This window comes from Pantherophis guttatus, chromosome 4 (assembly GCF_059756535.1).
Source record: "Pantherophis guttatus breed Tessera chromosome 4, ASM5975653v1, whole genome shotgun sequence".
NCBI classification, from domain to species: Eukaryota; Metazoa; Chordata; class Lepidosauria; order Squamata; family Colubridae; genus Pantherophis; species Pantherophis guttatus.
The window spans coordinates 35,143,136-35,159,188 of NC_142066.1; the positions used below are offsets into that span (position 1 = coordinate 35,143,136).

At 38.0% G+C, this 16,053-nt stretch overlaps 1 protein-coding gene across 2 annotated transcripts; it reads right to left on the reverse strand.

The window, feature by feature from the left end:
- Nucleotides 1–1,931: 1,931 nt before the first annotated feature.
- On the reverse strand, nt 1,932–13,073 carry LOC117668972 (uncharacterized). Of its 2 annotated transcripts, none has more exons than XM_060693659.2 (4): nt 12,861–13,073; nt 9,017–9,184; nt 6,669–6,755; nt 1,932–5,693 (listed from the first exon to the last, which is right to left on the reverse strand). In XM_060693659.2, exons 2-4 carry the CDS (start codon nt 9,099–9,101, stop codon nt 2,422–2,424), a joined length of 3,444 nt encoding a protein of 1,147 aa, XP_060549642.2. In that variant the 5' UTR covers nt 9,102–9,184; nt 12,861–13,073; the 3' UTR covers nt 1,932–2,421. The 2 variants fall into 2 exon arrangements, with proteins under 2 accessions (XP_060549642.2, XP_060549643.2); XM_060693660.2 differs by having other exon boundaries at nt 9,017–9,187; nt 12,861–12,993.
- Nucleotides 13,074–16,053: the final 2,980 nt, after the last annotated feature.

Genomic DNA, 16,053 nt, shown 5'->3' on the forward strand with positions numbered 1-16,053 from the left:
CTTATATACCACTTTACAGTACTTTAGAGCCCTAAAGGGTTTACAGAGTCAGCATATTGCCCCCAACAATTTCGGTCCTCATTTTATCCATCTCGGAAGGATGGAAGGCTGAGTCAACCTTGAACCTGGTGAGATTTGAATTGCCAAATTGCAGGCAGTCAGCAAAAATAGCCTGCAGTACTGCTTTCTAATCACTGCACCAACATGGCTCAGTAAACTAAGCAGTTCATTTGAAATCTCATTCTTAAAATAATATTTTATTACAATTTTAAAAATATATTGCATTTCTAAAGTATGCACATTTTAAGTTTAGGGATGATTTGTCCTGGTATCTATAGCTTAAGGTTGGAAGTGACCTCAGATGATCTGATCCAATGTTTTTTTCAAACCTGGCAACTTGGCTCCAATCTCCAACCATGGCTGGCTAGAGAATTCTGGGAGTTGAAGTCCACACATTTTAATGTTGCTAAGTTTGAAAAGCACTCTAGTTTAATCAAATACCAAAGCATAATTCTCACCGCCTTTGACCTATTTTCCTGTAGCCATTGGCAGTTTTTCTTATGTTGCAGAAAGTGCAGCCCCATTAAGTCCTCTTTATACACTGCCTGAAGGCACCTACACATATAATTTGAACTTTGATTATGACCTTGTAGTTTGTCTGTGATGTCATTACTAATGTAAACTTTCAATTCCCTATCAAGAAATAAAACTTGTGGAAAGATGCTTCTTTTTGAAGTGGCAGTAACAGGCAGCTCAATGATGCAATGCACAATGTGATGCCTACATCAGTAAAATTCTTCATGATCATCTCAAGGATTATATCATAGTGTTGAGCTTTTTAAAAACAAGTTTTAAATTCTGGCATGTCTATCTAATGAAGAACTTCCATTCAAAACTGGAATTTCATAAAGGCATTCCAAAACATACTTTCTTCTAGTACTGAATAATAAGTTGCATTTCTAAACTATCCTACTTTGTCTGAAAAGCAAAGAGCATGACTTACCTGCAATCCGTTATGAAAAATACCGTACCGATACATCCAAATGCCATTATTCTTACTACAGATGAATTTATTTCTAAAGTAGTGGATGCAATCTGCTACAATAGTCTGTTCAATCTGATATTGTCTAAATGTGCTGTGAATTTTGGTAATCTGAGGGTGAAAGTAAAGTGAAGGTTCATTCTCCAAGCTTTATGGGTTGGTTTCTGAACCACAGTTTTGGTAGTCTAAGTGGTTTAGAGTCAGTATATTGTCCCAATCTGTGTCCTCATTTTACCAACCTTGGAAGGATTGAAGGCTCAGTCAACAGAGGATAGAACTCCTGGCAGTGGGCTGAATTAGCCTGCAGTACTGCATTTAATCACTGCATCAACATGGCTCTTTAAAATTAAGATTTAATTTTTTTTTTGAAAAATATTTTTTTAAAAAATTAAAAATAATTTAAAAATTAAATGATTTATATAGAACTAAAACCAAGGGGATGAGGTATTCTTACTGGGTCAACTTCCTCCAGCAAAGAGCACCCCCAACAGCTGACAAAACTAGATTTTAAGGCCCTTCTGGAAGGCCAGAGGGTAGGGCAGATCTCACTGGCAATAGACTATTTCTATTGCCAGTGAGAAATAGAAATAGACTATTTCTATTGTGGAAGCCACAATAGAAAAGGCTCTTCTCCTCAACTCTACCAGCCAAATTTCCTTGGCAGGGTCTGCAGTAAACCCTTCTGCTGGGGCAAGTGGGCAAGCTAAACTCCTTATTACTTTTTCCTGGAATGAATTTGACAGATTGTTAGGAAGCTCAGGCAGTCACTGGAGACTTTTTTCACACTGAGGACAAATAGAGGATTTCTTGAGCATAATACATTTGTCACTGGCTAACATTTCTTTAAAGTGAATCCTTTCATGTATGGAAAAGACAGGACACCAGAAGCTTTGGTACATTTGCTCTTCATTAATTTTATTTTGGAATAAACATGGATATGCTGGCCAAGGTCAGGCTACCTCATGAGTTTCCCAATGTTAACTGTAACTGTATTGCATAATTTCTTGAGTTTGACACATTTCTGCCTTAACTTTTTTTCTGGAAGGAACACCCTGATGTTCAACAAGTTTAGGCCACTGAAAGCTTTTTCCACTTTCACAATAGATGGGCAGCTTCCTGAGTTTGGTGCACTTGCTTCGTTATTATTTTCCCAGAATGAGAGCATTTAAATTGAACAAGGGAAGATAAACCCCTGGAAGTTCTTTCCACACTGAGTACATGCAAACAGCTTTTGAAGCTTCATGTGTTTATTTCGATGTGACATTTCTCTAAAATGAGTGTGTTCATGTCAGGCAAGGTTAGAGGGTCATTGGAAACCTTTTCCACTTTCATTATAAACCTTTGATTATAAATGTGTTGAGCTGAATGATGCATTTGTCTCAGTAATTATTTTTTAGAATGAGTGCGTTCATGTCGGGCAAGGTCAGAAGGCCATTTGAAGCCTTTCCCACACTGATCACAGATACAGGATTTGTTAAGCTTGGTACACTTGCCTCTAATATACTTCTTGAATGAATTTGTTCATGTCGGGTAAGTTGAGAACGCCACTGGAAACTCTTTCGACATTGACTACATGTGTGGTATTTGTTGAGTTTGATGGACTTATCTCTCAGTATTTTTTTTCTAGAATGAGTGTGTTCATGTCGGGCAAGGTCAGAAGGCCATTTGAAGCCTTTTCCACACTGATCACAGATACAAGACTTAATGAGCTTGAGCTTGCTGCACTTGGCTCTCACTAATTTACTTCTTAAATGAGTGTGTTCATGTTGGGCAGACTGAGGCCACTGGGAGCTTTTTTCACCTTGACGACGTGTGTAGTATTTGTGGAGTTCGGTGCCCTTGTCCCTCAGTAATTTTTTTCTAGAATGAGTCTGTTCATGTCGGGCAAGGTCAGAAGGCCATCTGAAGCCTTTTCCACACTGATCACAGATACAGGATTTGTTGAGCTTGGTACACTTCCCTCTCACTAATTTACTTCTTGAATGAATTTGTTCATGTCGGGTAAGTCGAGAACGCCACTGGAAACTCTTTTGACAAAGACTACATATGTAATATTTGTTGAGTTTGGTGCACTTGCCTCTCAGTATTTTTTTTCTAGAATGAGTACGTTCATGTCGGGCAAGATCAGAAGGATACATGAAACCTTTTCCACACTGATCACAGATACAGGATTTGTTGAGCTTGGTACACTTCCCTCTCACTAATTTACTTCTTGAATGAATTTGTTCGTGTCGGGTAAGTTGAGAATGCCACTGGAAACTCTTTTGACAAAGACTACATATGTAATATTTGTTGAGTTTGGTGCACTTGCCTCTCAGTATTTTTTTTCTAGAATGAGTACGTTCATGTCGGGCAAGATCAGAAGGATACATGAAACCTTTTCCACACTGATCACAGATACAAGGTTTGTTGAGCTTGGTGCACTTGATGCTCACTAATTTACTTCTGCAATGTGTGTGTTCATGTTGGGCAAGTTGAGAAAGTGATTGGAAGCTCCTTCCACATTGGCTATGTGTGTAGTATTTGAGTTTGGTGCCCTTGCCGCTCAGTAATTTTTTTCTAGAATGCGTGCATTTATGTTGGGCAAGCTCAGGCCACTGGAAATTTTTTCCACACTGTCCACAGATATATGATTTTTTGAGCTTGGTGCACTTGCTTTTCATTAGTTTTGTTCTAAAATGAGTCTGTTCATGTCGGGCAAGTTGAGAAGGCCAATGGTAACTCTTTCCACAGTGACCACAAATATAGGATTTGAACTTGGTGCCTCTCATTAATTTACTTCTAGAATGAGTGTGTTTATGTTGGGCAAGGTGGGAAGGCCAATTGAAATGTTTTCCACACTGATCACAGATATAGGATTTTTTGGGTTTGGTGCCCTTGTCTTTCATTAATTTTTTTCTAGAATGAACGTGTTTATGTCGAGCAAGGTCAGAAGGCCACTTGTAGTTTTTACCACAGTGACCACATGCATAGGGTTTGTTTTTCTCAGTCAATTGGTTTCTCTTCAGATGGGAAGGTTGGTCAAAATCCATGAGACCAGATGATGAATCATTTTGATCATCTATCTTTGATGGGCATTGTTTTCCATTAACTGTCCCAGAGTGCACAACTTGATGCCGAGCCAGGGCAGATGACCATTGGAAATCCTTCCCACATTCCTTATATATTCTCAGACTCTTAATATGGAAATCTTGGTTTGTTGTGAGATTTGACTGAGGTTTAACTGTTTCAGAGGATTCAATAACTTTACTTTCCATTTGAAATTGACTTAAACTGCCTGCTTGTATTTTAAATTGATCCTTTGTGTCTGCTTCCCCTCCCAAGGGAACATGTAGATGATTTTTGGCCAACAAACAATGACACTGGAAATCGTTCCTATCACAGTTACAAGTGTACAGATTCTTAGCATAGTTCTTTTGTTCTATGGGGATTTTTGAGTTTTCACTGAATGTTTTCTCTGCTTGCAAAAGAATGGGCACTAAGCTTTTTGGACTGTAGGCTCCCAAATGAAACAGTTCATCTCTACCTGCTTTCAATTCCAAATTATTAAGATGCTGTTGAGCACAAAGACAGCGACAGCATCTCCCACATTGGTCACTGTGTTGTTTCCCTGTGCAAGGACTTGTAAGCATTGAGTTTAGGTTAGACATTTCACAAGAGTCTGCAAACATGTTTCCTCTCACATGGGGGACAAATGACAAGGTACTAGATTTATTTATTTTTGGCTCACTCTGTCTAGTCAGTTCCTTCCTAGACAGTGTATGCCTTTTGAGTAGAGAGGACCGCATCTTTGCATGAGTGTTATGATCCCTTGACTTTTGTTGGAAAGTTTCCCAAGTGGTTGCACACATACTGTTTTCTTGGAAGAGGATAGGAACAGGTGCCAAATGTCTTGGATTTCTACTTTCCATATGAAGCTGGCATTGTCTATCTGCTTCTCCTCCAAAAAATAGTAGCTGATGCTGGATAAGCTCAGAAAGCCACTGGTATTCTTTTCCACACTGTTCACAAATGTGCAGATTTTTAGTCTCAGTTCTCTGGTCTGTCACTTGTACTGGATTTGGACCAACTGCTTGATCAACATATTCTATTATATTCTCTGCCTGAAGAGGAACAGGTACTAATGTGCTTCGACTGCTTACTTCTGATTGGGAGTTTTGATCCTGCCGAGTAGAGTTTTCATTTGGAAGCACATTTTTATAATATTGGAAAAGGTGAGATAGACTTTGGTTATTTTCCCCACATTGATCACCTATTAAACAATTTTTAGTTTGTCTCTTCTGGTCTGGCACCAATGGGTTGCATATTTCCAGTTGTTTCCAATTAAGCTGCTTGCTCTGCATGGGCACTTTACTTGCACAGAACACATTTTTATGTTGGGCAAATAGAGATGGTTGCTGAAAGTCCTTAAGCCTATCACAAAAGTACAGATTTTTGTTTTGATTGTCGTGATAATTAATTTGTTTTGAGCTTTGTCTATTTGCTTCTTCATCTTTTACAGAGAGGTTTTCATCCGGGTGGGGTGCTGAAAGATTGGTCACATCTTTGTCTGACTGCCACGGATACACCCAAACTGCTTCTGACTTTACCAAATCTTCCAATGCTACTTTCTCAGCAGTTGTCAGCTTATCAGTCGCCAAACCTTCATTATCTGCCAAAATTAAAAACACTGAAAATAATATATGGAGTCTTTGGGAGCATGGTCAGCATATACTGACTTATATTTTAAATATGTACTTTAATTGTAGGTAAAACAAACATCTACTTCATTCCTTATATTTGGGAAATTTGCTCTGGCAAGTAAACTTTCCAAACTTCGTTTATGTGCAGCTATAAAAGATTGATATGTTAAAACACTCATCATATGAGATTGTAGAGACTTAGTGATTTCATGATTTGGGGAAAATAGTGTTATTTTGTAATGGAAATGGTGGGACTGCCGGCATCTAACAGAATGACAATGAAATTGGGATAACATCAATCTCAAGCATTAAATTATATAATCAAGCAAGCATATGGTATAGCTCCTTGGCCAGAATCATTGCGATATGCTTCTCTGAATGTTTCTTCAAAATTATCCTGTATGTAAAAACCAGGGAGATAGGCTGCAGCCTGGGTTTTTTTCTTTTGACATTATAGCTTGCCTTAGTCTAAACATGTAAATTGGATTGTTAGGCAAACTCCATTTTTAATAACTGAATATAATAAAACAACTGTATTTTAATAAAGAACTCTCTAAATATGTACTAGGCTTTTTAACATTTCAGGCTACGGATATATAATTAAGATTAAGAGGAAAAAAACAGTCCTAAAAAGGTGCTATTGGTTGTATCGCACTCGTGTTGGAGGCCCCAAGGCGATTCCGAATGGAAAGGATTAGCCAGTGACATCACTGTTGCCAGTTGGGGGTTCCTTTCATATCCCCTTCAGTAGCTGGAATGAAGGACAGGAGCTCACCCCACCCCACGGCATTACTCAGGTCTCGAACATGAACTTGCTGCTCATCAAGCCAGTGTCCTAACCATGTAAGACACATGCTCCTGGTGTAGTTGATAAGCACAGATCACTTCTCATCCAGTGAGAGTTTTATCTATTTTCTTTGGGTATATATCAGCCATTAACTCACCAATAATTTCAGTAATATGGGGCTCCAAGATGCATAATTGACTTTGTCCTGTTAAAGAGTTGGCATTAAACTGGAATTCTGAGCATTCTGCAAAGGACAAACAGGTAGATGTTACTATGGCCTGCCTAATAAGAGAGCTGCCAAATGGTAGAATTCCCAGGAACCAAATCTGGATTCTTTCACAACCATAGGCGTTGCATCATTATTCCTCAAGATCCTAAATCATATTTAGTTCTTTGGCTTCTGGGAAGACAAGTCAACTAAATTTATGAACTACATTAAGCCATTATGTGATTGTGCAGTTTTGTCTCAACATGGTGTCTGAACTCAGCCATTATTATTTTTAAGCCAGAAGGGTACAATTTGATGCCACAGGGATGTATGTGATTCTCAAAGATCTTGGGTGTCAACCACGGAGACTTTCATTGTAATTTTTTAACACTGACAGAGATTACATGATGAAATAGATTCTCCAGATTTTTAGAAAACAATTACAATTACTATATTTAATCTTATTTAAATTTAAATGAAAATCACTTGAAATCAGACTGAGCTTTTGGTTCTGCCTCTACCATTTGGAATTCTCCTTGAAGAAACGTATCACAACCCCACACACAAAAAACTATGTAACCCAAGATGCGAACTGGAAATTTTTCAACCGCAGACAAGATTGGCAATTTCAAACTTGTGTGATAATTTGCTTTTTAGATGATTTTTCTAAAAATTTGTGAAGATAAAATTTTATTACCTGTTGCCCAAATTTAATAAAAGTAAAATTTTAACCTGACATTAAAAGTTTCAGTTTCTTTAAATACAAGGTTGAAGTGTTAAAAGACTAAATGCATTTTTTTCCACAATCACATAATGTAGGTTCATTATTTGTGCAATAGATATTGAACAGATACTGAAACCAGTATGTGAATTAAAAGCATGCTAATTTCCATAGGAAACTTCTTCAATTTCAAATGGAAAATATCTTTTAAAGGTGGCCCTCAACAGGGTGGGGTGGGGTGGGGAGTCTGAATCCATGGGTTTTTGCTATGTACAATCAGCCAATACATATTTATTTACAAAACCATACTTGAAATATAGCTGGGTGGAATGTGCAAAACCAGCCATATTATAGCGATGTTATACAGGTAATCCTCAAATTACAGCCATTTGTGTGACCATTCAAAGTTACAACCGCACCGAAAAAGAGTGACTTATGATTGGTCTTTGCATTTACAACTGTCACAGCCTCCCCAAAGTCATGTGACCAAAATTCCTGTACTTGGCAACTGGCATGATAACTGCAGAGTCCTGGGGTCATGTGACTGTCATTTGCAACATTCCAAGATGACTTTCGGTAAGCAAAGTCAATGAAGTAAGTCAGATTTCCTTAACTATGTAATTCACTTAACAATTGCAATGATTCACTTAACAAGGTCTGGAACTGAGCATGATTCAACAATCACTTGCTTCATTTTTCATGCTTTTTCATGCAATACATTTTTACATTGTGTTTAATATTAGTCAATTTGCATGTTTCTATTATACTTTATAATCCATTCATATTTCCTAAAGAAATATGAATGTTCTAGTATCAGGTCAGGCACTGTAATATATTCTGAGATAACAGGATGTAGTATGTCTCTGTGTGTATGCTTTTTATATAAATAAATATCAAAGTTTCTGATCCAACCTGAGTCTTGAAAGAACACAGCATTTCTGTTAATTTTACATCCTGTCTTTTTTTCAGGAATTCAAAGCAACGTACAAAGTGTTTCCTCCTCCCACTTTTTCTCATCACTATCCTGTAAAGTAGGCTGGTCCAAGGGCAGTCATGACCTTGGCATCTCCTAGTCCCATGATGGCAAACCTATGGCATGGATGGGCATGCACATGGAGCCATATCTGTGGGCATGCAAGCATTGCCCTAGCTCAGCTCCAGTGCACATGTGCGTGTCGGCCACCTGATTTTCGGGCCTTTCGGTCCCACCGGAAGTCAGGAAATGTGCTGTTTCTGAACTCCGAAGGGCCTCTGGGGGGGGTGGGGAAGGCCATTTTTGCCCTCCCCAGGCTCCAAGAAAGCTCTGGAGCCTCAGGAGGGTTAAAAATGGGCCTACTGGACCCACTGTGCCATCGTGTGCCAAAAGCAGGGGGAGTGGGGGGGGGTTGTCACATGCGCATTGAATTATGGGTGTGGGCACACACACATGCGACCCCTGTGCTCTCCCTGCTTTGGCACACGACGGCAAAAAGGTTAGCCATCACTGTCCTAGTCCAACCTTTTCATACAGTTCCTTTAACTTGGAATCCCAATCAAGCTACATTTTAAAATCTGTTGGTAGATTCCTCTTCCTCACCTGTTGCTGCAAAGTTCTCTCTATGCAAGGAAGGATTAATGTCAGCCATAGCTTCTTCACCAAATGCTGATCCAAGCGCAGCCATTTCTTTCCCAAAGTCAAGTACAGGCCAAGCAATCTTAGGTGCACATTGGATACTCACTCCATAAGGTAAGGATGTTCAGATGCCTGCTTGAGAGATTTCAAGAAAAGTTTAGGGGATGAATATTTAACTATAGGCACATTGATCTCATTCTGCCAACAAAATCCCATTATCTGACCATAATTAAATATCCCATGTCAGTGAAGCCAGATTGCCTTTTAAAACTTGGTTTTGTTGTCATTTGCTTGTAAGAATAGAATTGAAGATACCTGCTACTTATTCTACAGCAATCAGACAACTATAGCAGTGTAGAAAAACTCCACTAATCTGCTCTAAATACAGTGTTTGTAACCAGAAAAAGAGTCCTTGGTGACAAAAGTCACTAGAATGTCATCTTGCCTGATCAAGGAGTTAGGGGGTCCCCATCCCTTATAATGGTAATTATATAATATCTGCTTCTATCTTATTTATCTATAACAGATGCATCTCTTCCGCAACTATCTGTCAGACCACATGGTTTTCTTAGCCACATTTTACAGAATAGTTCACAGTTTGCTTAAGTGTAGGCACTTGCTAAATCACAAACAAGCAAAGCAGGCCATGGATTAGCAAACTGGACAATATTGATTGTAGTTGAAACTGTTGGCTGATCCTGGTTTTCCACCATAAATTTTAAATGAAAAAACGATGTAATGAATCACCTTTGTTTACTGGCACCTTATACAGCAGCAAAGTCTTACATATGGCTATCTGAAATAAACTTTAAATAAGCTTAAAAAGAGAGTCAGTTTGTGTAATGGTTAGGAATTAGGGAAGAAATGGGGAGACAATGAGTTTGAGTCCCACCTTCAGCACAAAGCCAACTGGGTGACTTTGACTCAGTCAGTTCCTATCAACCCTAGGAAGGAGGCAATGGCAAACCACTTCTGAAAATCTTTGCCAAGAAAAACTGCAGGGACTCATCCAGGCAGTTTCTGAGAATCAAACAAGATTGAACAGGAAAAAAAATTATAAAGCTTGATATGAGGTATTATGGGGGTATAGAGTTTGCAGCCTTCCAAACGTTGCTAAACTACAATTCCCCAGATCTCTCTCTTCTGAGCATGATACTTGGGATAATTTATATCCCACCTGTCATTCAAGAGCTCAGGGATGTCCCACATACACACACATTTTTCCTTACAATAATCCTGTGTAGTGAATTGGATAAGAGAGATGGCCCAGATTCACCCTGTGAATTTCCTTACTTGAGGATTTACTTGAACCTGGATCTTGCAGTCCACTTACCTTAGCCACTACATAGGCTCTGCTGTGAGTTTCAGTTGGGCTATAATTACAGACTGCATTTTAAAGTTTTCACTTTCTTTCTGTTACAGAAATCATATTAGTATTTTAATTTTCCCTCTCTAACACATTAGAATGAAAATGAACTCGAAAACAAAAAGAGAAGAGAGCCTTGATAGTACAGTGGTCTACGCACCCTGTTATTAACACAGCTGCCTGCAATTTACTGCTGGTTCGAATCTCTCCAAGGCTCAAGGTTGACTCAGCCTTCCATCCTTTCTAGGGTAGGTGAAATGAGGACCCAGTTTCTGGGGGCAATAAGCTGACTTTGTATAAATATACAAAAATATGAAGGCTATTGCTTAACACATTGTAAGCCGCCCTGAGTCTCCAGAGAAGGACGGCATATAAATCAAATTTTTTTAAAAAAATAGTCAAATAAATGTGGCCTTAACTGCAGCTCCAACTTTCGCCATTCTGCTTAAAGTTGGTCCAGTTAATTAACAATGAAGATATTGAAATGATAAATAATTTCTACTTTTCAGGATTAACCATCGATAACAAAGAACAAGTAATTACTTCCCAGACTTCCTCTATGAGGAGATGGGTGGTTTTAAAATGTGGTAAATAAGCAAATAAAATAAGAATATTTCTGATAGCATTTGATAGAGTAGCCATGAAGGCCTTGGAAAAGATATTCAAATATCATGATATATATCTATACTGGAGATCAAAATAGAGTAGGCAATGGTATTTTCCATGACACTCTATGGAAGCAAAAGCTGAATTTAGAAGAAACTAGATTGCAGCATGTCTATGGAGATTCTCAGTCATCCAGGTCATGGTTTTCCCAAAGATGCTTTTTTAAGAATCAACTGTACTTTCTTTTTTTTTTCCTTGAAGACATTTCACTTCTCATCCAAGAGAACTGAAGAAACTTCTTGGATGACAAGCAAAAGTTTTCAAGAAAAAACAAAGTCCAATTGCCTCTTGAAAAAGCACGTTTGGGATAGATTGGAGTATGAACACTGTTGTTGGGGGGAAAAAACTCCTCAGAATACTGTGGACAGACAAGAAAACCAACAAATGGATCAAACAAGTCAATCCAAAGTTCTTACTTGAGGCATGAATAACCAGTCTCAGATCATCATACTTTGGATATATTATGTGAAGAGCTAGCTATCTGGAGAAGGATCTAATGGTAGGAAAGTGGAAGGAAAAATAATGATCAACAGCTAAGTGGATGGACTAAGTTACAGCAGAAATGTGTGCCATATTGGAAGACCTGAAGGATCAGGCAAGGGATAGATCATCATGGAGAAAACCAACATTGACTTGATGTGATTCTTTTTCTATAGAGTGAACCAAAGTGGGTGAACATTGCAAGACAGAAGTCCTTAGCAGATGAATAATATAATGTATTTTTTAACATTTGTTTTGCTGCCTTGCTGATATCATAATACAAACCATTCTGAAATTTGAAATGTTTGAATTTAAATTCTCAAAACTATTAAATATTTAAATGTTTAAATATTTAATATTATCTACTAATCCTTTTCCACAAGTAGGAGTTGGGAACAGAAGTGTCTCTCTAGTTTTTTGTTATTATTACATTATTTGAGAAGTAACTATATAAGGTTTTAGAATAATCTGGGGGAGGAAGAGAGATGCTTCATTAATGTAAATATAAGAAAATAGTCTTATCAAGACTATGTTAAAATAAATTTTAAATAAAGTTAAACCCTAAGGCACTCCATACTTACAGATAGAACCCAAAAGTCTTTAACAAAAAACATGCAACCATATCTCTTAATTATTCCAAAGTTAGATAGTTTTATCATTTGTAACTAATTGCCATTATGATCATATCAATCTTTAAAAAGTAAGGGATGTTCGTTTATAATTTACAAGTATTACTACTGTCTGCGAAATCTTGTGCTGCGGTTTTGCATTTTGCTCTTCGCCGTTTTGCATTTTCAGTTTTGCTTTCTTAAGAATGTTTCTTCTCAGCAACGTTGGTGCGACCGGAAAGTTGCAATAAAATATTTAATAATAATGAAAAAGCCACCTTTATATGTATTACACCTTTACATGTAAGTTTGAGAAAATGCCCGCCAACTATTTCGGAGTAATTTGTGCTTTCTTTTGGTCTCCGATTCATTCTAAAACACTGTATTGTCGGCATTGATTGGATCAGAAGTGGAAAAGAAATAATAAGGAGCCCTCCGCCTCTTTAAATGGGCCCCTGCCTCTTCCGGAGCTTGCTTGGAACTGGAGCCAGCCCAGGACCGGCAAAGGCGCGGCTTTTGGAGGAGACTATGAATAATCCCATGCTCCCATCTAAGAATCTCTTGCGCGCCGGATCAGAGTAATTGCTTCACCCTTATCCTGCATAAATTCTGTCGTTCCCACCACAAAATCCAAAATGCAAGCTAAGATATATCAGGATCCAGCCAAGAAACATTTCCCTGAGCTTACCCAATTCTGCCGGGATCTTGGCTCCCGAGTTCTCCTCCGGCCACGTGAAGCGCCCTAAATTCACCTAGCAATCAGAGAAGGCGATAAGACCACCCCTTCCGTCTTACTCCACTTTTTGCAAAGCTTTTGTTTTCGGATAATTCTATGTGATTGGACGCTTCTAGGGAAGATGCCCCAGTGCTTTGCGTTTATTTCCTTTGCACCAAATGCAACAACCGTTAGCCAATTGGGTAACCAGCGTCCATCTAGTTCTTCCTGGATAAGATGCTTGTATAAGATGGTCTGAGACTTTTCTCAATAATTGGCTATTTTTGTTATGGAAATTTAATTCATGGGGAATACAAAGGGCTTAGATAATACAAGTTTTGTTACTTACAAAAAACGATACATTCTCCCCCACCCTCCCCAATCGGATAAATGAACTCTCAGAACTTTTTGGGATTTATTGGTATTTATAGAAATTTCTATCCCACGTTCATATTTATTAAGGCCAACATTACTGTGCATTCTTAACTGTATCCCATTTATTCTGTCATTTATGTCTTCAAGGCAAGAAAAAAAAAGCAGATTGGCAGGGTAGCATGGGCTATGCTGTTTTGGAAAATAGCATCTCAAATCAGGTGGAATTTGACTCCTGTTACCTATTTCTATCCCAGATGAAAAACAATTACTGTGTTATTGGTGAATTAATAGTACTGTCCTTACAATGCCTCCTGATGAAATGAGCAGAGAAAGCATTTGCTTGTTTAAAATAGTTGGAACATAGTTAACAGAAACTAACCTATGTAGTTGACTGAATTAGCAGAGTTCCTTGAACTAGAAGTTACTATCAACTGGGGGGAAGGGGAAATAGGAAGGATTATGTATTTTTCTTTTCATTTTATTTTATTGAATTAGTCCCCCACCTAACTTCCTCCTTACCCATACTTCCCTACTGTTTGAGAGAATGTAGAAACTTGAAGAGTTTGAATATGATTATTTTATAAGGGCTGGCCTAACGACAATAACATTTACTCAAATTCATGGAATGCATTGTTGTTCAGAATATATGAAGAAAAATTCTCTTAGCAATGCATAGATTGAAGATAGATATGATGGGAAAAGAAGAGTCCTGCTACAGTATTGCCTTATATAAAGAATGTTTTCTGGAATTGGGAATTGGGTTTAATGAAAAGGACTAGGCGTAACATGATAGCAGTGTTCCAATATCTCAGGAGCTGCCACAAAGAGGGAGACAAGCTATTCTCCAAAACACCTGAGGGTAGGACAAGAAGCAATGGGTGGAAACTAATCAAGAAGAGAAGCAACCTAGAACTAAGGGGAAATTTCCTGACAGAACTACTAATCATTGGAACAACTTGCCTCTAGAAGCTGTGCATGCTCCAACTGGAAGCTTTTAAGAAGAGATTGGACAACAATTTGTCTGAAATAGTATAGGGTTTCCTGCTGAAGTAGAGGGCTGGACTAGAAGACCTCCAAGGTCCCTTCCAACTCTGTTATTGTTGTATTTTAGATCACAGCAAGCTTTAAGACTTTGTTCCATATTGTTGAGAGAACAAAAATTTAAGTGGGTAGAGGTATACCTTAGAAAATTGGTGGGATATATGTAGATCTGCAATGACATAAAAACAATATAGGTAGTCCTTGACTTACAAGTTTGTTTAGTTTACAACGGCACTGAAATGAGTGTTTTTCACACATACAACCGTTGCAGCATCTCTGTGGTCATGTAATCAAAATTCAGATCCTTGGCAACTGATTCATATTTGTTATAAGGTGGACCCTAACATTTTTAGCTTCACATTTGGCATCCGGAAAGGGAATTACAGTGCTATCACTTTTTAAGATACAGCTTAATTGCAGTTGAGCTTAGGTTTTCTAGAGATGTTGGCTCCAATGTAAATCCCATCGTTTCATTCCAAATAAAGGATTGCAGTGCTTCTATTATGCTAAGATTTCATATAGTTGGGGGGACCTTGAACCATGCATGACATTTATACATAATCTTTGTGGTTTAGAAAATGTGCTTTATGACTAGAGTGCTAGATGAGAGCTGCAAAAAGTCCTGGTGGCAGCAGAGTCTTGGTACTCAACTGCTTTGAAACTTATCAAATTTGGTACTCAGCACATTTTCACAAGACATTTTGTCCCAGTACTTGTTGTTTGTTTGATACTCAACGCACAAGCTAGAGCTTGTTGGTGTCAGTTGCCTCGTGACCCGCTATCCTTTCCAGCCAAAACAAAGAGTCTTGCTCTGTGTACATCCCCTTGCAGTTGTGTGGTCATTTTGGGTATTTTTGTGTTTTTCCCCCTCATCAGTACAGGTAAAATGAAGTTTTTATTTTATTTAATCTAAGTGTTTATTAATTTTTAGGTTTATTTCTTATGTAAAGTAATAATATATAAACCTATCTCTTTACATATTGCCTTAAAAATGTGCATTGTCTTTGGTTTGGGAATATGTTACATTTATTTACGGTACATTATTCCTTATGGGAAAAAATTGTTTAGTACTCATCATTTTTGGTACACATCGCACCTCCCAGAACCAATTAACAATGAGCATTGAGGTATCGCTGCATCTCCCTTTGCTTCATCTAGTTACCTGGATTTTTGCTGGCCACATGTGGCAACCTTATTTGCGATTTAGCTCAATGAGATCATTGCAACAACTGTGATTTTTTTTCAGTAAAATATGGCTTGATGTATTAAGTGAGCCAAATAATGAGTTTCTATGGCCAGATTTTCCATCTGTTTTTAATCAGACTTTAAGACTATAATTGAAAACATTGCCTATAAGCCCACACAGAGAGCAGCATATTGCTATTTAAAGAAATGCATTCTGTGCTTACAGAACCAGAATTGGAAAATGATTTTTGCTCTGTTTCAGATGTTTGATTTTTAAAAATGTGGATAATACTGCCCATCCACTTTTTGGCAAGTTTATCATAAAGATTATTAGGAGAATTTAGTAATTCAACATTAAAAAATAATATTCCCTTTGAGTCAAGCTTCAGCTGGCCTCATGCAGTTTTTTGGGCAATGGAAGCAAGCAATTTTTCATTTCCTGTCATTCATTTTCCAGTGCTGGTTTCCTCATTTGTCCCAGCCACTCACCTCCATCATGGATGCCTCTGCAAATTTTGTGCTTGCTTGTGTGATTTACAAGAAAAAGGTTTAAAAGGGGGAGGAT